General features: G+C 36.9%; 1 protein-coding gene, 2 long non-coding RNA genes and 1 other non-coding gene across 18 annotated transcripts; all 4 read right to left on the reverse strand.

Annotated features, from left to right (window-relative positions):
• Nucleotides 1–5,874: 5,874 nt before the first annotated feature.
• LOC118487557 (skin secretory protein xP2-like) lies at nt 5,875–7,560 on the reverse strand. Its single transcript, XM_035984498.1, has 4 exons — nt 7,345–7,560; nt 7,072–7,242; nt 6,734–6,913; nt 5,875–5,901 (listed from the first exon to the last, which is right to left on the reverse strand). The coding sequence occupies exons 1-4, from the start codon at nt 7,558–7,560 to the stop codon at nt 5,875–5,877; spliced, it is 594 nt and encodes a 197-aa protein (XP_035840391.1).
• A 4,009-nt stretch (nt 7,561–11,569) lies between these two features.
• LOC110912881 lies at nt 11,570–13,005 on the reverse strand. Of its 3 annotated transcripts, none has more exons than XR_004881333.1 (4): nt 12,442–13,005; nt 12,209–12,301; nt 11,879–11,999; nt 11,570–11,807 (listed from the first exon to the last, which is right to left on the reverse strand). It is a non-coding gene; the product is annotated as an uncharacterized LOC110912881 (long non-coding RNA). The 3 variants fall into 3 exon arrangements; XR_002578237.2 differs by having other exon boundaries at nt 12,177–12,301; XR_004881332.1 differs by lacking the exon at nt 12,209–12,301.
• Nucleotides 13,006–20,942: 7,937 nt separating this feature from the next.
• On the reverse strand, nt 20,943–22,093 carry LOC110912880. Its single transcript, XR_002578236.2, has 2 exons — nt 21,765–22,093; nt 20,943–21,334 (listed from the first exon to the last, which is right to left on the reverse strand). It is a non-coding gene; the product is annotated as an uncharacterized LOC110912880 (long non-coding RNA).
• A 90-nt stretch (nt 22,094–22,183) lies between these two features.
• LOC110912879 lies at nt 22,184–26,653 on the reverse strand. Of its 13 annotated transcripts, none has more exons than XR_004881340.1 (13): nt 26,290–26,653; nt 26,080–26,168; nt 25,833–25,884; nt 25,189–25,260; nt 24,972–25,101; nt 24,397–24,776; nt 24,255–24,320; nt 24,138–24,189; nt 23,829–23,928; nt 23,448–23,524; nt 23,155–23,294; nt 23,027–23,057; nt 22,184–22,836 (listed from the first exon to the last, which is right to left on the reverse strand). It is a non-coding gene; the product is annotated as an uncharacterized LOC110912879 (transcript). The 13 variants fall into 13 exon arrangements; XR_004881338.1 differs by having other exon boundaries at nt 24,138–24,205; nt 26,290–26,652; XR_002578230.2 differs by lacking the exon at nt 23,829–23,928 and having other exon boundaries at nt 24,138–24,205; nt 24,397–24,649; nt 24,736–24,776; nt 26,290–26,638.
• Nucleotides 26,654–27,170: the final 517 nt, after the last annotated feature.

The raw sequence follows: 27,170 nt of genomic DNA on the forward strand, positions 1-27,170 counted from the left end.
TTTCTAAAAAGTTATACGCAAACTGGTGCGTAAACACGATCAGTTTAACGCGACAAACACTCGAAACATCATCATAAACTTAACATACCTTAAATGACCTTTACATAACTTAGAAATAAGTTTTAAAGGCTTTGGTATGGCAAAAACAAGTTTATTCGCTCTCAGGGACTATTTGCGTCAACTTGCAAAAGTCTGCCATTTCGTAAGGCAACGTACAGTCCGGAACTTGATCATAAGTTAAAACATACCATATATAACTAAACATGGCTTAGAAATAAGCTTTGATAGGTTCGGTGTGCGAAAACAAGCTTATATGATCTCTCAGGGACTAAAAGTGTCAAAAACGGCGTAAGTTTGCATTTTCGCGCATATCTTACATTCTGACCACTTCTGGACATCCAAAATTTTTGTACACACTAAAATATTTTTATTTTAGTGATCGGCATGCAAAAATTCCATTCGTTTCGCTATTTGGATCGTTTTCGCGCTCGTTACTATTTCTGTCGTAATTAGCCGAACAACGCAACCGTACGGCCAAACGAACCGACATCCGACATATTTTTGAGCATGTTTCATGTTCCCTATACTTTAACTTCATTATGAAGCTTAAAAATGGGCTTGACAGGTGTTAGAAGTGCCAATACGCGATGAAACAAGCTCAGGGGCCAAATCTGCCATTTTGTTAAACTTGCTGATCTGCAGCAAGGGCCTTACGGACCGTAAGGAGTCCCTTGCGGACCGTAAGGGATGCCCAGCGACCAGAAACATGAAATTAGCTGCTGTTTTGTAAAATCAGGCCCTTGTTTACAATTTTTATGTTTTGGGGTGCAAGTTATCTCTTCTCCAAGGCTTCTCTTCTGCTTGTAACAAGTGTAAGGCTTGGATTTCATGCTTAATGACCAAGAAAAACACATGGAATGATCTCATGATCTTGCTTCAACTATAAATAGCTTGGTCCTTTCACTCATTTCTTTGCTCATTCCTTCTTTTCTCTCTTCACATCTGTTTTGGAGCTCTCTCTCAAGCATTTGGGACTTTATCTTCTTTGTAGAAAAGATAGCAAGGACCCTTAGTGAGCATTCTTTCATTCTTTTTATTGCTTTTTCCTTATGTAGTGCAGAAAGTCAAACGTTTGGCCAACAGTTTGACTTTCGGTTTTGGCCATCAATTGGTCAAGTCAAAGTTCAATTGAACTTTGAAACGTGATTGTAATCACGATAGTTATAATCCTTCGTGATTATAACCGCTGATTACCACGTTAACTAGTTGTAGTGTCGAGTCAAAGTTTCGGTCAAAATGCGTATTAGCACGCATTTTGCCTCGGAACTACTTTAGGGTATCAAAACACTTTGTTTTGATACCAAATCAGTAGGTTAAACATGTTTTGACATGTTTAACTCGACACTATTAGTTTATGCTTGTTTAGGATCGTAAGGTAAGCGGTCTAAACAACCGCTTATACTTCCGAACCCGACCCGTTTGGTCGATCTTTAGGATCCGACCAAGCTTAGTTAGTGATCATAGTTTCATAGGGAATAACCACTAAGGTTATAACCTTATGATCACATAGGATTGGTTAGTCATATGCTTGTTAGCTTGTATGCCCATAGGAAATGACCAAAATGCCCTTTTGAAACATAAATCCGTATTTTGACTATGTGAACATAATTTTGACATGTAATCTGATTTAGCAACATATTTAGGGATAATTGGGCATGTAAGACTTGGCATAGCACATAGTTAACCATCCGGGCATAGTTTTACGCTAACGACGCATTATAGTGACTTATGTCACCGTAATGGCTCAAAACGGGTCAAAAGCACTTAGGTAGGCTTTCCAATCAGAATGTTGGGACTATTAAATCATACCATATGAGTTCAATTACTCATTTGATTTATAGAACCTCATTCTATCCTATCTCCCGATTTAGGAGCCGATTTAGTAACATAGTTACCTATACTAGGTGCCGGTTGATTCCGTGATACTTGGAGCTTAAATTGGTCTTATTCTCAAAACTAATTAGCAATCCCAAGTGAGTACATAGTTCCCCTCTTTTACCATTTTCAAATGTTTTGGGGTGATACACATGTACATACATGTTACTTTTGTGCATTTCATGCTTTTATGACATAAACATGCTAGTTTCACCTAGTACACTTATAGTACATGTTTTCCATTGTGTTTTGCTATGTATGTTAAGCATGCTAGCACATTGATTTATTTCACATTTGTTGCATATGTTTACTTAGCATATGGAACATATTGTTTTACATGACATTTCTGCTATGTATGTTTACTGAGCATGCTAGCACATTGTTTTTACATGAACATTTCTACTAGGCATGTTTACTTAGCATTCCTAGTACATGGTTTTCACATGCTACATTGGTTATGACATTTGGTATGTTCAATCGGGACAATAATACATTCATTAACATTGATCACGCCGCTCGGACTTATGTAATGGTACCATAGGAATTGACAACTCCCGTTTCCGACTTCCTAGGTTTGTTTGGAAGTTGGGAATGACAGAATCCGACTACATAACTTTAGATAAACCTTTAATTCGTTTAAGGGTTTGTCGCCACAGTCGCAAGGCTTGAATTTATGCGATTAACATTACTGCATAAATGTTTGTAATCATAAAGCATTGTTTTTCTGCAAAGCATAACATTTGATTTAAACTTAGGTTTATTCAAAAACATGTTTTGTACATTTTCTATGGGGTTGAGTAACTTCTAGTTATTCACCATACATGACAATTGTTTTCACATTAGACATCATTACATAGTTAAGTAGATGATTTCCTACTTGCTATGCATTTCATTTGGTTATACATGAAACATTTCACACATGACATTGTACATGGTTTACACATACACATTTTTGACATAGAACAAGACATTTTGGTTGGTTAATGTTAAGTGACTTATGTAACGGGGCTATGTGTTATATGATAAAAGCATGGTGGATACGTCGCTGGTACTTCCTATATATAAGTGCTTTTATTGTATTATACATTGTTCCATTATCTAAACCACTTGGACAAGACATGAAACGTTTTATACAAAAACATGACATTGTCTTACAAATTACACATTTTTATACAAACTCATTTTCACTTGGTTATTTATTTAACCATGCATTGTTCATTCATTATCATTTGATTTTCATATCGATTTTCACATGATTTTACAAAGAAAAACATTTTACAAGATTCATGACATCATTTTATTTAAACCCTTCTTTCAAAAACAAGTCATGAATCTGCATAAACAAAACCTATGTATCTCACAGGCATTTTTATGCTGACGTACCTATTTTTACATGTGTTTCAGGTGCTAATGCATAAGGGTGTTTGTGCTACACTTAGGCGGACTCGGGCCTTAGTGACTTAAAAGACAGTTATTATGTAGTTTTAGTTGAACTCAAAGACAATGTAACTTTAAATTTTAATAATACATAACTTTAATTGCCATGGTTGTTGAAACAATAATTCTGTCGCCACTCACCTCCCCGGCGTTTCTGCCGCGGCTTTCGTTGTTTTACCGCGGCCGGGGTGTGACATCCTTTGTCTAGCAACTCTTGAAGTTGTGTCGACAACTCCTGCATCTCTGAAGGGGCAAGTCGATAAGGTGCCTTAGCCACAGGCGCGGCGCCTGGAACTAAGTCAATGTGGAACTCGACTTGTCTTTGCGGTGGCAAGCCTGGCAAGTTTTCTGGAAAGACTTCAGGATACTCCTTTACTATAGGGATGTCTTCGATCTTCGGCTCAGCAGCTTCTTTATCCACGATGTGTGCCAAGAAGGCAACACATCCCTTCTATAAACACTTTCGAGCTTTCAGACAGCTGATGATTCTCAGAGGCGTATCATGCTTCTCTCCGTGAACCACGATCGTCTCTCCATCTTCTGTTGGGATGCGAATGATCTTTTCGTGACAAACAATCTCAGCCTTATTGCTCGACAACCAATCTATCCCTACTACCACGTCGAAGCTTCCTAACTCGACTGGTAGTAGATCCAAAGGGAACTCGCGTTCTCCCAGCTCAATTACACAACCTCTGACAACTTCATTCGCCTCGACTAGCTTTCCATTAGCCAGTTCAATTGAGTACGGAATATCTAATTTACTAGCAGTTAACCCAAGCATACTCTTAAATTCTAACGACACAAAACTATAGTCGGCACCAGTATCAAACAGAACAGATGCAAAGCGTTGATTTATAGGGAACGTACCAGTGACAACGTTGGGATCCTGGCGCGCTTCCCTTGCTCCAATGTTAAACACTCTTCCACGGGCTTGATTCAGTTTTGGGCATTCCTTCTTAAAGTGCCCAACTTCTCCACAATTAAAATAGCATGGTCCGTGACTATTACCACCTCCGTTCCCAGCTTGAGCGTTGTTTTGGTTGCGATTCACATTCCCAGCTTGATTCGCAACGTTTCCCCGGTTTCCATTTCCGCCGTTTCCTCCCTGCTGGTGGTTTCAATTCCCATTCCTGTAACCTCGATTACCAGTACGCCCAGCACCAGTTCCGGCCCAACACGTATCCTTCGTGTGGCCGTTCCTTCCACCTGCTTCACACTTCCTCAATCTACATTGTCCATGATGATGGCTCTGGCACGTATTGCACTTGGGCAAAGTACCCATATAACCCTTCCCTTTATTTTCAACACCGGTGGCAGCTCTGGCCGGTGTGCTTGATTCACCTTTCTTGTTTACGTTGCTTGTACCCTGCTTGAAGTTCGAAAATTTCCTTTTATTTTCACCAGACGACTCCACGTCAGTCTCTTTCTTCTTCTGCTCAGAATTCGAGAACTTGTTCAACCGAATAGCTTCCTCAGTAAGAGCCACACTGAGATCGATGGCTTCTGTGATTGTTGCAGGCTTGGATGTGGTAACCATACTCATGATCTGAGGTGCCAATCCCCAGATAAAGCGCTCGATACGTTTGAACTCCGGTGTGACCATGAATGGCACTACATGGGATAAATCGTGGAATCTCTGAACATACTCTGCAATCTTGGGACCTTCCATTTTTAGATGCCAGAACTCAGTCTCCAGCTTTTGAATTTCAGCACGTGAGCAGTACTTCCTTCTCATGAGCTCTTTCAGCTCATTCCATGACATCGCATAAGCAGCAGCTTCACCCAGGGTTTGCACTTGCAAATTCCACCAAGATAGGGCTCCATCCAGAAATAGCCCTGAGATGTAGGTCACTTGTTGCTCGGGAGCACACTTGCTCATTCTAAGAACAGATTATGTCTTCTCAGCCCATCTTACAAACGCAACAGCACCTCTTGTGCCATCGAAATTCACGGGCTTGCAATCGAGAAATTGCTTGTAAGTGCACCCTGCACATACGTTTGAATTTACAAATGGTATTTGCGAACGTGCTAAAAATATCCAAATGTATCATAGTATATCTCAAACGACTTAACATTACCATTAGGTGGATTGTTATTGCCGTGGTTTTGAGAGATATTTCCACTTGTTTCTGCATGAGAAGCAGCATACTGCGCGATAGCGGCAGCAATGATTCCTTGAAGTTTTGCCTCATTAGTGGGCATGCACAGATCACGTCTTGGTGGCATCTTCTAGAAGATGTTTCATGTTGGTCAGGTCATAGTAAGTAAATGGTATACGTACGTAACAACAATATCAAGCACATAACATCTCATGTTACAATTAAATCAAGCACATAACATCTCATGTTATAAAATTGAAAACAATAAATCCAACATTACATATAATGAGAATATTGCGATTGCGCTATCATAGATCAAGACCACAGTACAATGTTTACAAGTTTTGTGACTGTATCATACATCAAAAGTGACTAAGGGCCACATTGCCCTTGTCTGATCTGTCTAGTCAACTAGAACAACAATCAAAAGCTAAACATCAAAAGTAATGTCATCAAAATGCGGTCTTCAAAAAGCTGTATAGTCTGCACAATCGCGGTCCTCTCACCAAAAGTCTACCTGCGTCGAATCAAAATGCCTATGCTGATGGCGGAGGAGGAAGAGGAAAATGAGAGTAATACAGGCGACGCATATGTAACCAGTCCTGCTCAAAAGCACGACAGACGCGCAACAAATATGCTATCTGCTGCTCGGAAGTCCAAAAGCGAGCGTCTGAGTCGGGGGAAAGTGGACGCGGAGGGTGTGATGCTGCAAACGGGGTCTGGCAATGACAGGATGGACGTGGAGCTCTCTCCAAATCCTGAATACGACGTGTCAATGCCTCCTGCTGTATCATCAAGGAAGTAAGGATGTCCTTCGTAGAGTACCCAACATGGTATGGGTGAGACGGATCAGACAGTGGCATGATAGGGGGCGTAGTCCATAGAAATGGCTCGCTTGACGGAGTGAAGGATGGTGCAGTAGGTGGTGCAACAGTGGGAAACTGAGACGCGAATGGAAAAGGTGATGACAGCATGGGTGGAACAGGAACAGGCGGCTGCCTGGATGACCCCTCTCCAGGACGCGGTGGCGGTATGTCCTGAAGGAACGTAACAGGAAGATCTGTGCGATGAGCATCTGTGGTGTGTGGGGGAATCAGTGGGATATCAGTGGGTGCAGAAATGGGTGCTGAAATGGGGGCTACTGGAGGTGTAACAGGTTGCACAAAAGGTGGGTAATCGTCATCGTCATCAATCCACCCGTTACGGGTGTCGGCGTAACGTGGATCTATATGAGTAGCAAAAGGTGCACGGTCGAACAGCACCGGCACCGGATCAGGAAATGGTGCAACAACAGGATCCTCTATCAAGAGTGGAGTGTCAGCAGGCGCGTCAGCAGCGGGTGCATCATCAACAAAAGGTGCAATGGCTGGTGCATCATCATGAACAGGGTCATGCTCTAATGCAGGGTCAGGAGCAGCTAAAGGCTCTGGGGCCACAGCAGGCTCCGGGTCAACAAAATCCATATCAAAATCAGCTGGATCATCAAACAAAGGATCGATAGGGCTACAGGCTTTTCTAGGGGCTGGTCTAAGTGAATGAACTCGATATCCTGGTCAGGATCAAAACCAGGGGGAAAGACAGGATCAAAATCATCATCAACATCGTGATCAAACTCAAAGTCGTGTGCGGGAGCAGGTGCAGCTGATAACGCCATGTCAGGGTCGGCGTCTGAAGAGTGATGCTGCACTCCCTGAGCGTGTAAGGATGCAGATGCCACAGACTCAAAGGAATCTGGGACAGGTGAATCAGCTGGAAGCTCCTCTACAGGGGCCTCAGCGATGGGAAGAATGACGTCAGCAACAATAGGGGCCCCGCCCTCATGGTCAGCCTCAGGTGGGTCCTCCTCAAACAGATCGATGTCGTCGTCAGAAACAACATCGAGTGGCATGTCTACGACGGGATAAGCAGCAAGCGGTATAGGAACAGGGATCACCGCAAGTGGTAAGTCCCCGGCGGGAAGGCCATCAGCAGGCTCAGCTCCGACGTCGGGCAGCGCAAAGGGCTGGAAATCGTCGTCATCGGTGCTGGTGGTGTCGGAAGTATAGACCTCTCGCTCTGACGAAACTCTGTCATCTGATACGATCGCCATAGGATCTAAAGTGTCTGAAACTCCCGTGTCTGAGGATGATGGCATGATGTCTGTAACACAACCACACATGTGCACAAATAATCAACATATAATCAAATAAACATGTTAGTCACCAATAAGCAAACAAGTAATTCTCCTAGTCTCTCTAGACTACCCTCCCAGTCTCTCAGACTGACTCCCTAGTCTCTCAGACTACTCCCTGGCCTCTAAGACCAAACCTCCCCAATCTCAAAGATTGGCCCCTCAGTCTACATGACTAAACCTCCCCAGCCTTTAGGGCTGAACTCCCTCAGTCTCCAAGACTGAACCATAAATTTGGAAAAGGTGCTTATACTTTTTGTTTGTAAAAATGTTTTGTATCCTGGATCTGGACGTATAATGTATGCAATGTAAAAATGTTTTCGTGAGAGCCCTATTGATCATAGTCTAGACTCGAGAAAGAATCCTAGTTCGCTATGATCAATGCTCTGATACCAAGCTGTCACACCCTGGCTCTGCGGAAGCGTGGGTTTATTTGGTGTGACTTCTTAATACCTTAGCATAATCACAACAATGCTATATGAAAATAAAACCATGATGTTCATCCAATTATTTCAAGTCTAAAAAAATAAAACACGACAACATTGTTTTCAAAAGTCGACACTTGCAACGGATTACAACATGACATAATAAAAACATTGTACATACGACACAACCAAAAGACATGAATAAAACACAGTTTAAGACTTGTGACTCGTCCAGGCAAAAGTCACAATCCCTAAACTCGGATGACATCATTTCTCCTACGCAGCTTGACGACATAGCATACCTTGCCAGATCCCTAATTTCCTGAAATACATGTAATTTGAAAAATCAACAAAAAGTTGAGCGAGTTCATGTAAAAGTGAGTATGAGTAAACCTTTAAAGTATGTATAAAAGTCTCTGGTATGCAGGGAAACTCAAACCTAGCAAATTTGTACCGGGCTTCGGCTGTAAGACACAGTCACCTCTATGGGCCTCCCCGGCCTCACGGGTGTGGGCTCGCTACACCCAAATAGATCTATCACTCTTGTGTCCCTCAGTCCTAACAAAGAGGATTAATGGTCTCGAGTGTTGTACCCACCCCTCACATGATCTAGAAGTATAAACCCTCCCTACGCTAACCATACCATGTAATAAATGTTTGTAATAGTTGTCGCATGTATTTCACCCCCGAAGTATAAAACTGAAAACAGTAAAGAGAAAAGGGGGACATGAACTCACAGAAGTGCGTCTCGTGAAATAGTCGATCCCAACTCAACCTGCTGCGTGACGACCTACACGTACTAATTTCTATTAGATGGACGATCGTGCCTTGGCTTAAGGTTTAACGTTTTTGGGAAATAGTTAGACAACTATTTCGTATTTGCACTTCTTAATTACTTCATAAGTATATTCCTTCCCAAGGATGGGGGTAATAATACATGTGTGTTTTATAATTCCGAAAATATATTTCTAAGTCTTACTTGAAAAATATATTTTTAATCACTTTGTCTAAAATGTTTTAGTCCCAAAATATATATTTTTTCCCAAAAATATTATATTTTATTTCACAAGTTTTTCCAAAATAATATTTCATCAAAATTATACAAATAGAAGTATTTTTCTGAAAAATACATAAGTTACATTTTTAAAGTTTGCGTTGTATTACGATACTTATATAACTTAAATATTTATTTTGTGAGCGCGTTGGTATTATTTTGGAGTTGTAATTTCACGGTGTTTTCATGTTATATTATTTTTACCCTAAAAATAATATATATCTAGTTCACAAAATAATCACATAATCACACAAGCGTCTTATTATAAAATATATATTAAATATATATTTAGCAAGTTTTATTTACGAAAATCCACCTCCGGTACATGGTATTTTGTAATAAAAATCATGGCGAAGTTTATTTTTGAAAACAAGTTAAAAAATTATATTTGTAAATATTTGTTAGAAAATATTTCTAAGTGTTATATTTCTAGAAAAATTTCGGCAGAGTTTCCTCTGTAAATGGAGGTGTCCCTGCTTTTAGCATATCATTTTCTTTTGAAAAATCAATCAACAATCATCAAACAACAATATATACTATATTTAATCACTAATCTTGACAAAATAAGACTAAATCAAAAGCTCATGAACTTGAAAGTTTTGTAAAAATATGTAGTAAGTCACTAACACATTTAGTGGGTTTTGTTATCTTTAAAAATAAGTTTAGTTTCTTGAAAACTTTATTTTTAAAGAATTTGAAGTTTAACAACTTCTAGTCAAGATTCACAAAAATATTTCTTTATGAAATTTCCTTGTTACACAAATGTTTACACACTTGTTTAGTTACTATAAATGCTTCTAGTTCATAAAATATCCGGGTTTAAACAAAACTAGTATCTTCCGCTTGGTTCTTCCGAAAAACCACTTGTAGATCTTTAGATCCACAAGTTTACAACTTCATTTTACAAGAAAAATTATGTTTATTCAAGTTTCAAGTTCATGGTGGATGGTTTCATCATCTTTCATATTTCTAACACTAACATCTTACTAGTTCATGTTCTTGAACATGATCTAGTATGTCTAGATGATGATCCATCCTACTTTTAGTAACATACAACATCAAATAATCATAACTACACAAGATTTACATGATTTACACACATATCTTCTCTTTATCCACCCTTTATTTCTTTATTTTTAAGACTTGTTCATGTTCTTTAGTGTTTCTAAATTTTAACCATTCAATCAACTATTAACCACCATAAACAAGATCAAGATGAAGATTAGAAGCACTTACTACTAGCACAAGGCTAGGGAAGAAACAAGGCGTAAAAGTGGTGGATAAAAGAAAACTAGAGTGGTTCTTGAACTTCCGAGTGCACCGGGCTTGTTTGTAGGACTCCTTGCACCTTTGGATGTATGAAAGTGGCTTGAAAGAAACTTGATGATGGTGATATGGTGGTGGTGTGGGTTTGGCCGCAAGCAAGGAAGGAGGAGAAGGGAGTGGTTTGTTGAAGTTGAGTTTGATGAAAGAGATTGGTTAACCCTTAAACATATTTATAAACCAATCTCACTATTATCCTCCATGTAATATGTCACTAATTCACCAACATTACCCATTATAATAATCAAAAGGAAGGCAAGGGGTGGGTCACCCCTTGTGACCGTCAAAATGAGGGGGGGTATGGGGTTGGGTGGTGATGATATAGTTAGGATTTAGTTGAAATCTAAAGGTGTTTAGTTAGGATATTAAGTGTGTTATGTATTATAAAGGGTGTTCGGGGACCCTAACTAGCTCAGAAAAGCAAAAACAATGTGTTTGGCAACATTTTTATGTTCCAGGTAAAGTCCAGTAGTTCGGTTGGATGTTGATTCGTTAAAGTGCTAAATAAAGCTTTTAAGTGTCTTTTATATTGTTTTAGTGATACATTAAATTCCCAATACTTTGGAAAGTGTCTAGAATTATTTTGACAAGTTTTTGCACTTTACTAGTATTGTTAAATACTGAATTTTTGTATGTAGTGCAGAATTTTGCACTTACAGTATGTTTTAGGCATTTCCGGTCACTATAACTATCACCTAGTGACGCAGTTTTATGATCCTCACCTCCCTACACTCCCTACTAGTGTAGTAATCTATTCCCGACTCATATTGGCCTCAGAAACAATATCTGTCTAGTGCTGGCAATGTCAGCATGTTTACTGGGTTATCCGCTTAGTGTGCTAACTGTGCTTTCGTGCATCAAGTTTGTCACTAATGTTTGTGTATAATAAATGGAGTGACAGTATAGAATGTGATGCATGAGTATGTATGTATTAGAGATCAGAACGCAGTTTAATCATAATTGTAATCAAGCACAGTAATTAAGAACTAATTAAATATTAATTTGTACGGATACCTGGATTTGTGAGGGTTGTCACATACCAAATACATCATCTACTTACAGGGCTTTGTTGTTTAATCCATTTGTCTATAGTCAAATGCCTAAAATGAAAATAAGATCTAAAGAATAAGTAATCAACCAAACATAGATTCATGGAAGGCAATGATGAGGAACATTGCATCTGTATTTTAAATGTAGACATATTTACAAAATGGTAGGCAAAGTAAGAACTAAAAAAAATATAAATTTTTTAACTGACCATGTATCTACAAAATGGTAGGCAAAGTAAGAACTAAAAAAATTAACCTCAATATAAATAGCGAGTAAGTCTAGATGTATATTCATTAGCAATAATAATGGCAGACCTGCATAAAGTACATAAGAATATATCAATATACTTTAATACCAACAATATTTGAATTATGAATATGTGGACCTCATCATTAGTCTGGTTCAGAAAGTGATCCATTGATGTTCATTGCTTCAATGTTTTCAGCAAATGTAATCACCCCTCTATCATGCCCTTTGTTAAGCCGAAAAGCTGTAGCCTCATAAACCTGTAAATTAGCAATAAAAGTACATTACAAACAGAATATAGTTCCTGTTAAAAAATGTGTTTCTAATTGAAGATTTAAAGTAAAAACCTAAAATAAATAGTCTAGTTCAATACTTCAATGTGATTCTAATTAAAATAGAAGCCATTCAAAAAAATTAAAATAAAAATCTGAAATAACCCGTCTGGTTAAAAGTGCACATAGATAAGTACGTCTCCATTCAGTTGGAAATTTTGACAGTATCTCACTCGTCTCCATCGAAGAGGAGTTGGTCATAACAAATCTCGACATAAAAACTCTAAAACCTGAACAGAATAATAATGCTAAAAGTTCAGATGAGGAGAAAATGATGACCTGCAAATTACTCAAAATCCACCTCCATTTACGAAAAAACCAAACAAATCGATTAATAAAAAAATTAAAAAAGAAACTGAGAATAACTAACATGTTATGGCGACGATGATAGCTTCCGGTGATGATTTTAGGCTTCAATCTGGTAGGTGGTGAGAGAAGAAATTTGGGCAGAACTAAGGATGATTTTTACATAATTACAATTGCTTCCAAAATCCCCTCAGATTGTTCAGAGTACCCGTCTTGCTATGAGTCTCCCATGGAAGTCCTCCAACGAAAACCTTCGTATAGTAGTGTGACCGACTGATACGCATCCATCTAGTTACAATTGTGTGTGTACCGATTAGATTAGTGTGGTTGAGATTAGAAAGTGATTTTGGTTGTTTGGTGGAGCATATTGGTTAAATTTGATGGGGGATTTGGAAGAAACCCTCGCAGAACCTAGAAATTTTATGGAAGAGGTGAAAGGTTAGAGGAATTAGGGTTTTCTGATGGTGTGTAAACTGCTCTATGATTTACGCCTCAACATTCTAGAAAACCTCTTTAAAACTGCTGCATTATATAGCAATAGATCATATTTGTAGGAGTTGGTTTAGAGATAATGGGTCTTAAAATAAGGAGAAAACCTGCTGAGAAGTGGAGATCATGGGCAGAAAATTTGGGAGCAAAACCACCAGCACAAAAACTGTCAATAACCACCCTGAACCGCTATTAGAGCGGTTATTTTTGTGAGTTTAAACGGCTGAGATTTCATCTCAGCATGATCCGACGGTGGATATCAATTTGGATGGTGGTTAGACTTAATGGGTTCCACAGATATATATAATTTCAGTTTCTGACATTTGATCCATTTTTATCCTTTAGGCTGGACGGTATGGGGTTAGTCCCCGGTGCGTCCAGGTCCAGCAACGAGACACACAACGTGCCCCCCCCCCCCCGGCGTCCTCGTCCTCCCCGTCCTCTGCCAGACGTTTGCGACAGTCCACAAAAGGACAAAAACTATCTCTCCCCTCTCTCACACACCTATACATACAATATATACATATATTTTTTAGGTCCATCTCCCCATTTCCATACCTCCATCCTCTTTGCTCCATTTTCATGCCCATCCTATGTGGCGCTTACGTGACGGACGATGCTCCAAGGAAGGACCGTGTAGCGTTATGTCATTTTCCTCCACATTCACCGTTAACCTCTTTATACTTGAATTACTACCGACTAAATTTCAACAGATATAACAACTTAATACAGCCAACATTTATAGCCTCAAAACAGTTCACATTCAAAGCCCACTTTATGCGAAAATTAATGAAGTTAGTTTTACTAATTCTTCATTGAACACGTACCCACCTTTGTAAATACATATTTCGATACTCTGTCCGTTTTTATATATTCATGTCTAAATTCAGAATATTGTACACTTTTATCACAAAAAATGTACACCTCAATCAGAGTTAAAATTGATTTTGTTTTGTTTTGTTTTGAATTATTCAAAACAGAGCAGTTTGAGGACAACACAAATTTGCACGTGTTTGCCAAATGCAACTATTAACGTTTACGCAAAATTCTTATTATTAATTTTTGTTTAAATCCTACATTAACACAAGCTAAGCAACATTTCCTATTTGAGACATAAAAGGTCATAACTAATAACATAATTATGTTATACCTTGATTTATGGTCAACTCAACCATTTGGAGTCTAAAGTGGATTTGAAATCTCGGCCTTTCATATTTTTTATTTTTTTTTTTACTTAGGATTTTAACACATAAGAATATGATGACATACACTTGTAATGCACTAAATCACTCAAAACTAATTGAACGTTGAGAGATTGAGAGTTAAGCAAGTTGTGGTCTAAGAGGAAGAATTAAATACGAATCCAAGGTAGACAAACCCCATAAAGAAGATTAGGGGCTAATTTTTTTTGAACGACAATGAACGACGTGTCATCCACCGTGACACCAGGTGCTGTGGCCAAGGTCAACTACTCGACCGCCGTCAGCCCCTTGGCTCTCCTAGATGCGCGGAAACCCGACCTCCACCCGCCCGAAGGCACAACAGTGGAATAATCGGTAAAACCTCGCCTCTCATCCAAGATGAACCGGCGCCACCCGTATTCGCCTTTCACCTGGATGCCGCAAAAAATAATGTGGAGAGTGAGAGTCGAACCTGGGTCACAAGAAACAATAAGTTTTTCCCCAACCACTGTACCACTACCTCATTAACAAGATTAGGTGCTCTTTTAACATAGGGGGCTCAAACTAGAGCTGCTTTTTTTTTTTTTTTTTTTACATGGTCGATCCACCCTTTCCAAATTTCAACCAAAAACTAAATAACAAGAGCATACATTAATTCACCTTTATACGATTTTTGTAATACTCTCTTTACTTGATGGTAACCACAAATCGGTTTCTTCATCCCCATGTTATCGTTTTTAATTCGACTTTATTTCCCTTATTAAATGTGTAGGGAATCAACTTTGAAAAAGCTAATCAAATGGTCCCTCCATTGAGTTTGTTTTATATTTGTATTAACTCCCAAATTTTTCAATTTGGAAATTTATAAATTTTTCAATTTTTTTAAACGGCGTACAGTTAAGATGTCGCTAATCAGATTAGTAGTTAGTAGTATCACCAAGTTAATATTAAAATTCACTCTTGCCTGGATTTGAACCCAGAAACACAAAGAGAAGCAAAACTTCCCACCTCCCCCTTGACCACATCGGTACCAATTTTTCAATTACTCATATGATTACATAAAATGTTATATTTGATTCTTAGCTGTTAATAGAGGATAACTTGTAACTCGGGTTGAACACACTATCCACATCAACACAATGATTTGGTTAAAAGAAAGTAAGGTGTTTTAATTAATGTTAAGACTTAAAAGATTTGCAAATTTCACTTGTCGGTTACTTGCATTCAAAGTCATATAGACTTCTAGATTTCAATTCTAATATCATTGTTGATTCAAGATATGTTGATTTTCTGAATTATATTTTTAACGTTTTTTAAAGGTGACAATGTTTCAAGGTTATATAAACATTTTGCATTAGGTTTTATCTGTGAATTATTTTTTTTTTTTTTGGGTAAAGGGTTTACCCCGGTAAATTTTATAATCTGTGACTTATTTATATATCAAATAAATGTCAAAATCACAATAATAGATTGTGAATTATATGAAGTGTATTAAAAATAACCGGAAGGATTTGTATAGTCTGGTCTTGTACACAGTGGCGGACCCAGGATTTTTGGACAATGGGGTCCCAAAAAAAAAACACAAAAAATCAGAGAAACAGGTATCGAACCCATGACCTTTTGTGTGCAAACAAGGGGTTTTACCACTGCACTAGGCTGACTTTCATTGTTATGGGGTCCAACTAAATTATTTTATGGGGTCCATAGACAATTTTATATACCGTTTCTACTACTTTTTAAAAAAAGATTGGGGTCCGGGGACCCCGTTCCTCGTAACGTAGGTCCGCCCCTGCTTGTACACAATTGAAATTAATGCAATATTTTTTAGGATTGAAACAAGAACTTAAATAATGTAGATAAACTGGATCTTGTTTTCTAATCAAAAGGTTTCATCCAACACTCAATTAAAATATGGTTCTTTTTTCTTTTCTTTTCAGATTTCACAAATGGTTTTGGTATCATGCCGTCCTTATATGTTGATGTTATAGATCGTGGATGCCTTGAAAAGAACTATCACTATATTGTGATGGCATTCTAGGTGTAATTGAAGGATACTAAGATGGTAGTGGGATAACTAGCTAATATACAACAACATTAACTATACCCAATAAATTTTACAGATAGCAAAATTATTTGTAGGGCCTGGAAAGGGAGTGATGTAGGCAAAACTTACTTCTATCCCTATACATAGAGAGACTGTTTCCAAAGAACTCCTGACTCGAGAACAAAAAGTAGACAAACAAACAAAACTATCAGACCATAAGAAGAAAGCTATCAAATAACACAAGTAGTGATGAGAGAGTAGCATAGTGGAACAGAAACATATATATATATATATATATATATATATATATATATATATATATATATATATATATATATATATATATATATATATATATATATATATATATATATATATATATATATATATATAAGCAAGAAAGCCCATATGGACAATCACATGCATGGTCATCCTAAAGTTTAGGAAAATCTAGGCCCCTAAAACCAAACTAAAACCCTGGTGTACCCTCCCCTAAAATTTTTGTTAACCTTAATTGTACTTCTTCACAAACTCTTATTTTAGGTCATGTCCTCAGAGAGATGTAACACTAGTAAATTATGTCTAATTCGTTCGTCCCTAGTCAATTTAGGTATCTTTCTACTCCTGATCCTCCAAAGTAAGGATTTCCCAAGTCATATTAACCACTGTTCCACTAGCTAATATAATAACTTTAAAAGTGGTTGGATTTTCACACATTCTAGTGTTGTTTCATGGATTTTAAATACATATATATATATATATATATATATATATATATATAGGAGAATGATCCGTTAGCAACCATTCTTTATTACGAGAACCGTAAGAATCAATATAAATACAATCAAAACTACTTAAAAAAATAAAAAAATAACACACACAAAAAAGAATTTTAATATTTTTTTATAAAAAATCGCTATTTTTGTTCATAGAAAAAAACTTTTTTATGACGAAAAGTAGCGATTTTTTTATAAAAAAAATATATTTTTTTCTTGTGTGTTCTTTTAGATTTTTTTATGACGAAAACCCTATTATATATATATATATATATATATATATATATATATATATATATATATATATATATATATATATATATATATATATATATATATATATATAGGGTTGGGTTCATTTCAGAACTCTAAATAATTACAGAACTTTCAGAACTTCTAATAAACAATCTTTTTATAAATATATTTTTATATTTAAGGCACTTTTATAACTTATTATATGTATTTTTATGATTACATATAGGGTTCAATTTGGTTTAAATTGTAATTATAGTTTTGTTCGAATACATGTCTGGCCTGTGATAAATTTTCTTTTTTTTTTTTTTTTGGAAATTCTAAGTGGCAGTTTGAATTCAATCATAATATTTGGATTTAAAAATTGTGTTTTGAATTTGATGAACAAAGGAAATCCTAATTCTGTGGAATTATTAAATCAAAGAGAACATTGCAATTTAATTTGATCGTGGCTATATTTCAAGAATTTGATTATTTTGATTCAGTGGTGTTTGTTGAAGTTGTTTAATGTTAAATATTTTGGTCAAGGAATTAGGAATTAAAGGGCATTTGATATTATGATATTCTCAAACTGATATTGAGTAATTGAAATTTGTTGACATCATCGACTAGATATAATTGGTGGTTTGGAAATCATTTAGTTTAACTAATTGAAAGTGGGGTTTTAACTTTGTAACACCCTAACCCGGGGCAGGTCGGAGCATCACTATTACAAATATCATAACCAAAACACATCCACTTAATATAAGATAGGATTCAAGGTGACATACACGTCTCAAAATACCCTAAGTCTTAAGTTCATTTAAAAGTACATGATTTAACAAAATAAAGAGTCTTTAGATATTCTTGAACATCCATTAAACTCTCATTTCTGATTCCCCATATTATCCCTGATTACCTGTAAACGAGACAAGAAAAACACAACAAAGAAACTACGGCTGAGCCAAAGAATTGCTCAGTAACGGAGAAATCAATAGTACAAGTAAGGATGGATGAAAAGAAAGAAACACGAAACGATATTGAAATAATGAATCCAATACGGGTACAGAAATTAAACTGAAGTAGATGTTGAACCAAACTAGAAACATGCGTCTAAAGTATAAATGGGCACAGTAGCGGACGGATCATATCATATCACAAACGTATCAGATGCACATACTAATTAGGTGACCTTGAATGTCACAACAATAATTCATGTAATTAAAGAAGCACCCAGAGCCAAAAACAAACTGGTACACAGCTAGCTAGTCCATGTACCTATGAGATGGTGAGTGTGGCGTTCACCCATTATTCCATCTCCACACAACAAACTCAAACTCGGAACTAAGATCGGTCTATACGCCTCTAGGGGCCAAGGCGCTACACGAGCACAAACTAGAGACGCCGTGAACTTTTATTACGCACTGTCACGATAAGTGCCATGCCGTTGACGCCCAAACGGCAAGCCAGACGCTCGGGTGACGGAGTACAAAAAAACTAAGGCCATGTAGATAGTTTACAATCAACTGAAAATAATACTAATAGGAACATGCGACCATGAGTACAAGTCTAAGGTATGGCATGTTACATCACACTAATAATCATACAAACAATACCATACCGATTCGGATAAAACATCAAATATCAAACGGTTAACGGGAACACACAAAAATCCGTACTGCAAAGTGACGGATATGATGAAAATACTATGAGGTCAGAAATAGGAATCCATACTACAAAGTATCGGATACAGTTTTATACTATGAGGGTAAGACCAAAGAGTCCGTATCGTAAGTTATACTATAATGAAAAATAAAAAGGATCCGTACCTTAGCTTAGCAAGCAAAGCACAAATCCAAACCGAGTCGTCCTCAACAATTATGCAAACCTAAATCCCGTTCTTCGAGATTAGTTTTTTTTAATTTATTTATTTATTTAAATTAAGAGATCTTTCGTTGGATTTCCCCGGCGACCACAAACTAGACTACCCGTAATAATTAATCAATACACTCTTGGCTTAATGCTGGCTCACATATTTTATATACCCCTTTTTATAAAAATAGTCCATCATGTTCATAATAATAAGTAAATACACTAACACACACACATAAACATATATTTATTTAATAACATAATCTATAATCTCAATTAACTTGTTTAACCTTACAAGTATAAATTTAATAAGGCTTTTAAGGAAAATAATACACAAAATATAGATTTTTATCTACTAACAGTATCAATCTAAACAAATTAGTTTTGTTAAAATACACAGCCTTTGATTAATTCATATCAATCTAACTAGTAGGTTTTCTTTAATAAATAACTCTTGATTACAACTTTCACATATTGACGTACAAGATTGTTGAAAAAAAAATGTTTTAATCTTATATTTATCTCCATGTCATGGAAAGGATGTCAAATTTATTTGATGACATTACTTGTAATACATTTGTTGTAATAAAAAAAAACTAAATGTAATATAAGAAAGAAGTAATAAAAGAATTAAACTATATTATATATGTATACACACATATAACAGACCACACACATTCATATTCACTAGCCATTTACCCGCGCGATGCAGTGGGAGTGGCGATTTACTATAGGATACTCGTTTAACGTTAATTTATCAGTCGTCTCGTGATATATACTTATGTGCACCCGGACTTGTGAGGTCATGGGCGGCCACTGAGGGTGGGCGGGGAGGACCACCGGCCAGGGCCCGATATTTCGAAGGGCACATTATATTAAAAAAATATCGATATGTATATGTAAAATAATAAATTAATAGGGTATACTCATACAAACGTCAACATAGGCTCACTTACAAACTATTGTTATGGTTTAGATTAGTTATTAGCCCATTGGCATTAGGTTTAGATCTTTAGTGAGCCCAATACTCAATTTCATTAAGGCCTAAAGGCACGTTTTTTCGAGCTCAAACAGGGTACACGAATTCTCAGGGCCGACCTTAGGTCTTACAAAAATTGAATATTTTGTTGTATAGCTCATTTTCATGCCAACCATGGATGATTCTTTATTCAAGCTGAGTATGGGCTTGAGAATGATGCATTTGAGAAGTTCATAGATACTATACATGATCATCAAGAGGAAGCCATAAGTGATAACTAAGTCATTGTTGAAATTGATGGTAACCGAATTAATCGCCAACTGTGCTGTTTGTCAACTGTTTTTTTATCAAGCATCAATGTTGTGATGGTTTCCTACCAATAAAATGAAACTCTTTGATCTGTTTTAAAACAATTTTTCACAACAAGAAACACATCCTCATTCTGACCTTTATTTTTTTGATAGTATACGATTTAGAGAAGATTATCTAGACACTTACAAACTCAAGACCTACATATTTGTTTTCCTTTGTTGCACCAGTAATTACACTTATACCCTGTTGGTAGTTATGTTCTTGGTTTTAATCTAGATGTTTCAACAAGCAATTGAAGTAAAAGTTCCTGCCTTTTTTGTATAAAGGTTCAAAATTTTCTCAACCTTTTCTAGTAGACTTGAACTTCTTGTGAGATAACTCATGAAAAGTTTGAACGCATTAGCCTAGTTAATACAAGTAGAACATGATATGTGCGTAACAAACAGGCCGAATCTATTTAGACATGTTTGAAATTGTTAACATGTCAACCCATTCACAGCTCGTACCCGTTTATGGTTTACCCTAAACACCGGGTGTAAGTTGTTATTAGTAATTCATAAAACACAAGTCACCCAAAGTGTTGCATAATTTGACAACATAATATGGATATACGATTCGACCTGTTTTGACACTAATCAAACGCATCAAAAGTCGCCCTAAGTGTTAATCCGACCTGTGACATGGATTAAATAACATCTGATTCTAAACACAAGTGCAACTATACATGCTTTAAAATGTAAAGGACTTTAGTACAAACAGTCAACTTACTCATAAGCCAATTTTCCAGCATCTAGGGGGTAAAATTGTCAAGTTACTTGTAATAATTTCTTATTCCAATACTGGAATCTCTAGATGCTACTTCATCAATGATTATATATATTGATACAATATCTAACTCATATAAGCTGCACTACAGCAGCAATCCTCAAGGCTCCATTTTGTAAAAGTTCCCCGAGCTCATCGAACAACAGCGCAGTACGCCAACCACATCCTTTTGGAGCTTTGGGTAACAGGGTTCCTGGTTGTTTGAAGCTCCCAAACACCATTACTTCTCTTTCTGATGGACAAATTAGCTGCAAAAGTTTTTTAAAAAAAGTAGACAATTTACAGACCCAAACACCATATCAAATATTAATCGCAAAGTTTCTTTTGTTGGCTACTTTACAAGTTAAAAAATTGTAAATTAGTTTATAGAAGTATGGGACGAAGCATTGAAGCAGTTTAGGGGTACGGGTCAATTTCGGTTATTTATATCTTAAACAAGTCATACAGGTCAGACTAAAAAAAGTTAAAATGTACATAAGTCAAATGGGTTGAACGGGTCAAAACCCACCCAAAACGCATTTAAAGTGGATAAAACCTTTTAATTATAATAGATATGTTTATAATACAAATCTTTAACATTTTTAAATCTGATTTGGGTATATGGGTTACATTTTTTTTCAAACAGATCAACCAGCATCATATTAAGCTTATTAAATAAATAAGTTAAAACAAACGTACCTGTTAATGCCCGTACTCATAGCCACCAACGGGTGGCGGCTGTTGGCCTTGATGGGGCGGGTATGGAGACGGAGACCCATTACAGTAAGGTGGTGGCGGTTGGGTGATAGTAGGGTGTTTGCGGGTGGGGTTGGTTGGTGGGTGGTTCGGACTGGGAAGATGGTTGTTGTGACGGTCTAGTTGAAGAGTAGTTGTACGCGCTTGAATTTTTACCGTCTTGAATACTTAGACCAGACATTTGTTTTTGTACATCTTCGATCATATCCCGACATTGTATGCTTCGTGTCATGACAAAGTCACTGCACTGTTGCTTTACACTTGTGGTTGCTTCCTATTCAATGAAACAAGTAACTGAATTAAAAAAAAAATGATAACTAAAATACCTAAAATGATTAAATAAAAACCATAAAAGATTCATGCCTGAAGAGTAACATAAAACTTGAGTCCTTCATTGATCTTATCTTTGATTTCTCGGTACCTGGCTATGGCAACTTCTATCTGCTTATAACACTTTTCACAAGCCGCTGCATGTAACGGAATATACAATAACATAAGATCTATATTCAGAACAAATATATATAAAGAGTACAATGCAATTTTCGTCCCTAAGGTTTGGCGAGTTTCGCGACTTTCGTCCAAAGGTTTGTTTTCCACATCTGAACAACTCATGGTTAACCCTACTCAAATCCCGAAGTGGTTGAAGCTCACTTTCCAACCCAGCTGGACCGCCACTAACTTGAACCGCTTCCACATCTTCCCATAAAGTTGTTGGCAAGACAGAGTGTCCTTCCAATACACGAATCGAACCTGGCAAGTCCATTTCCTTGAGACACACCCAGAGCCAGCTCGCTCCTTTGTTGCAGTTTTTCCGCTTGAGTTCTGATGATGTCATCGACCATTTCAGTGTACCGTGAAAGCACCTTTGCACTGCTGTCGGGAACGATACTTGCAAACATCTTCTCTTTGCTTGCATCCAATACCTCGCTCATGTTCAACGGTTTGACCATTGCTGGTGCAGCGGATGCTGGTGCAGCGCCAGCTACAGCAGCATCAACAAAAACACCACCAGCACCTGAAATTGAGGCGTTACCGCCACATAAGTCAACTTAGAATCACCATAATCTTGATGAGCAACCCTAGTTTGCTCATTGTCTGAAGATTGCATTTTGCAATCAAACATGATGGAAGGAAACAAAACAAAAAACAAGTTCTCAACTTAAGCATCAGAAGTAAGAAATTTGAAGAAAGTTTGCATATCTGACCTTCCATCTAGCCTAGTCGCACTTTTTGCTTCTGCAAAACAAGTAATTCAGTACTATTACAACATGGATACAATGAAACAAGATTCCTTTAATGGAAACTTTGACTTGTTATTATACACAAAACTCACCAGAAGGAACAACCCAAAAGCCAGAAAATCCCCGAAAGTGATCTGTTCTGAACTCGTCAAATAGATCCTGTGCACGTTTTAAATGGCGTACCCACCATGAAAATCGATCTTCTTCCACTGCTTTCCAGTCATACAGTGGGCTTCAGATTATACAAAATATATTATTATTCATCATTAATCACTTATACATATTCATATAAATCTAGAAGCTTAAATGTCTTGTAGCATGCGAGCAAACAATATATTCTGTAAAAGCCAGAAAAACAGTTTTCTTCAAAACAAAAACTATTTACCTGTCCCATAGTTGACCAGTTTCACTAAATGCATCAGGGGGAACGCCACTAACCAAAAGTGGAAACCCTTTCCGGTTCTGCAAGGCAATAGAAAGAAACTAAGATTAAAGAGGAATATCATGTCAAAACAAGTTTGGGTTAAAATGGGTCATGTTTGGTACAGGGTTGGATGATCCGCAAACACGGTTAGTCCATAATGCTTATCCCCTAGATGGGAATTCAAATTTCAAGAGTTTGAATATATATAATATTTCAGTAAAGATCTAAACCAAAATGCAATTCAGCATTCAAATGCATCATGAAATCACAGCCCAGAGTCACAAACTAAACCATAAGTACCAAACACGGAAACCCTAACTACTAAACAGTAAAATCGATTACCAATCTGTAAAGAATCATCTTCAAAAATGCGAATCCTAGTCGAGATTTAATCATCATACCAACTACAAATCTAGCATAACATCAATAATCCGGCAATTTTCTATAACCAGTTAATAACAACCACCTCAAACAACGTTAGTATCAAAACAAAAAAACAGAATTTAAGATGGTCACAGAAACCCTAATCGCAATGGTTGTAACTGTCAATAATCACAACAACAAACAAAAATGCCCATATGGTTAAAACCAACACAAATCTGAAATGTCAAATAACAAAGAAAAATGCCCATATGGTTAAAACCAACATACCGAGAAGTTGAACCCAGTAGATCTGATGTCGGAATCGCTGGAGAAAGAAACCCTAAAATTTCAAAGATCTAATCAAATAACAAACAAAAATTGCTGATAAGGTTAAAAAGACGGTACCGAGAAGTCGAATCGATCTTGTGTCACTATGCCGGAAAATACATCGCCGTTTAGTGAAAGAAAACCCTACAATTTCACATATCTGTGTCAAATAACAAAAACAAAATGTTGCAGAACTAAAAGTTTCAACAACAAATCTAACCTTAGGGTTGTCGAGTGGTCGGAATGGCCAACTTAACCAGACAACCACCATCAATAGCAGCCGAAGATAGCAAAATCTGAACCAATCTGGTGATATCTTCATCAAACGCTTCGTGTTTCTGAATCGTCGCTCGAAATTTGATAGCAAAATCTGACCTCGGGTTTGCGTTTTATTGCCGTTTTCTGCCTTGAGTTTAGCAATTTATTGCGACTGTCGACTCTCGAAATTTGGCCCTCAAGGGTGAAAATGCCACCTCAGGGACGAAAGTCACAAAAGTGGTCAAACCCCAGGGACAAAAATGACATTTTATTCTTTTTGATATAAAGTTTGTATGTTTACCTTGGCAGCCCTTGTTCTTGCTCTGGACCAACGCGAAACGACTAATAGACAAAATTTAAATAAATAAAAATCAAATAGCTATAACTATAATAGATAATAAACTCGGCTAACACTTGCATGTCTGCAGATTCGTCAAGTTACGATACAATTAAAAACAAATCAAGATAAAAATAAAAATATGAACTTTAAAAAAAATTAAAAATATATATATATATATTATTTTTGTTTGTTCTTACCAGCCAATGATAAATTTATCTGGAGAAAAAGTGATCATAGTCCAACTACATGGATCAACAGCATCTGCATCCCAATTCAAGACACTATGTGGATCATCTAGACCATTCTTTATGTTCATCAAAGCTTGTACTGCAAGTTCAAAAACCATTAAACACTTTTATAACCTTTAAATGTTATGAACTGATCTCAACAAGAAGAAACAAAACTGATCTGTACCTCCTCTCTTGGCTGAGGCGACTGCCTTCTTCTTTTTGCTCGCATCAGACACCGCATCAGACACCACACCATCTGAAACAAAACAAACATGGACACCTTGACTACCTTCACTCACAAGATTTACTATCAGTAACATTTTAAAACCAAGATTTACTATCAGTAACAAATCTAAATTAGCATACTTAATTAAAGAATTTATACCAGACAGTTGTCTATAAGCATGTTGAGTTCAAAATATCATAAATTATCCATAAATTAAACAAAAATAAAAACTTAATTGTAAAACAATTCAACCCTGTACTCATCTCATTCTCTGTCATTGGTAAAACATGAAAGAAATGACATTATTAGTTCCATCATATAATCAGTCATTCCTTAAATTTCACAGATCAAAAACCAAACCACTTAAAAAAAGTCATTATTGTAAAACATCCAAAAACTATAGAACAAATAACACAAATAAACAAAATTAATGAAAAGGATAGTAAACAAAAGGGACTCGAGTATTCTTGAAGTTATTGAAAAACAAACAAAATTATACAAACCAAAACATACCGAGAACAGATCTGAATCTATTTCACAGATCTGCTAGAAAAAAGTAACGGATCTGAATCTATTTCACAGATCCAGTAGAAACAACATACCGAGAAGTTGAACCCAGTAGATCTGATGTCGGAATCGCCGAAGAAAGAAACCCTAAAATTTCACAGATCCAAGTCAAATAACACACAAAAAATTTCACATGTTCTAAGTCAAATAACACACAAAAAACACGCAAATTATAACAAATTTATACAATCAAACACAAAAATTACATTCTAGATTCAATAAATCAGCAAAGAACCATGTGCATCGAAGAATTTATGAATAATGAAAAAGCGAAATACTCACCGAAGAACTCATCATCATCAATGGACTACTCTCTGGCATCAGTAAAGGCTAACAGAGGGTATGTTAAGGAGAACCAGCCATGATTTTGCCTAAAACATCAAACCCTAGAAACTGTTTATAAACTTATTTGCTAAAACAAAGATAAATTAGAACGCACCCTCATAAATCACCAAAGCAAAATCATATGTGGAAAGAAGAATCGTAACTTACCAAGATCATCGGCTCTTTAAGAGAAGAAGAAGGTTTCGACGGTCGCTGGTGGTGTCATCGGTGGAGAAGATGGATGCAAGGGTTTGTGTTTTAGGGTTTCTCAAGAAAGGATAGGAATAGAATCGGTGGAGAAGATGGTTGGGAGGGTTTGTGTTTTAGGGTTTCTCTTGGAAGAAGAAACAATAGGAACAGAAAAAGTGTCTTGGGATGGGGGATGAATAAACGGATTCAAAAATTGAATCCAGCTCTGGCCGCCCAAAAATTGTTTTGCCGCCCAGTTATACAGCATGTGTTGAAAAGAAGTTTTCAACACTTTCATGCTTTAAAGGTTGTACAATGGGCTTCAAATGGTTGTAAAGTGGCAAATGACCATTTCTGTCCTTTCTATATGCTTATTAAAGTAGTATAGATATTTTCAATCAAACACACACACAACACACATTGCACACACAAAACTCATAGTTCTCTCTCTCTCTCCAACTTTGTTTGATGAAGCCAACCGGAACCCCTTATGTTCACCGGTGTACTAACCCAAACCGAAACCCAGCCCCAACTCGATCTCTCCCTCTGTTCATTTTATTGCCCGAAATCCAAGACAAGACCCAACTCATCTCAGACGGTCATAAAGAAAACAAAACAAAGGATGGAGTCTACCTCTCGGATCTGACCGGAAAAGAGTAAACCCGGTGACGGTAGTGGGGTGTGCGTGGCTGAAGCAACGGACGCAGAGACGGGGCAGCGTTCGGCGAACCCACAGTGGCACAGGGTGGCGGTGTCAGTGAGTTTTGCGGTGGACTCAGAACCGAGGCAGCGGCTGATGTGCGGTGGTCACGGAAGTTGAAGGTGGTGGTTTGTTGGAGGTGATATTTTGATTTGAAATT

Source organism: Helianthus annuus, chromosome 15, assembly GCF_002127325.2.
Source record: "Helianthus annuus cultivar XRQ/B chromosome 15, HanXRQr2.0-SUNRISE, whole genome shotgun sequence".
Lineage (NCBI taxonomy): Eukaryota > Viridiplantae > Streptophyta > Magnoliopsida > Asterales > Asteraceae > Helianthus > Helianthus annuus.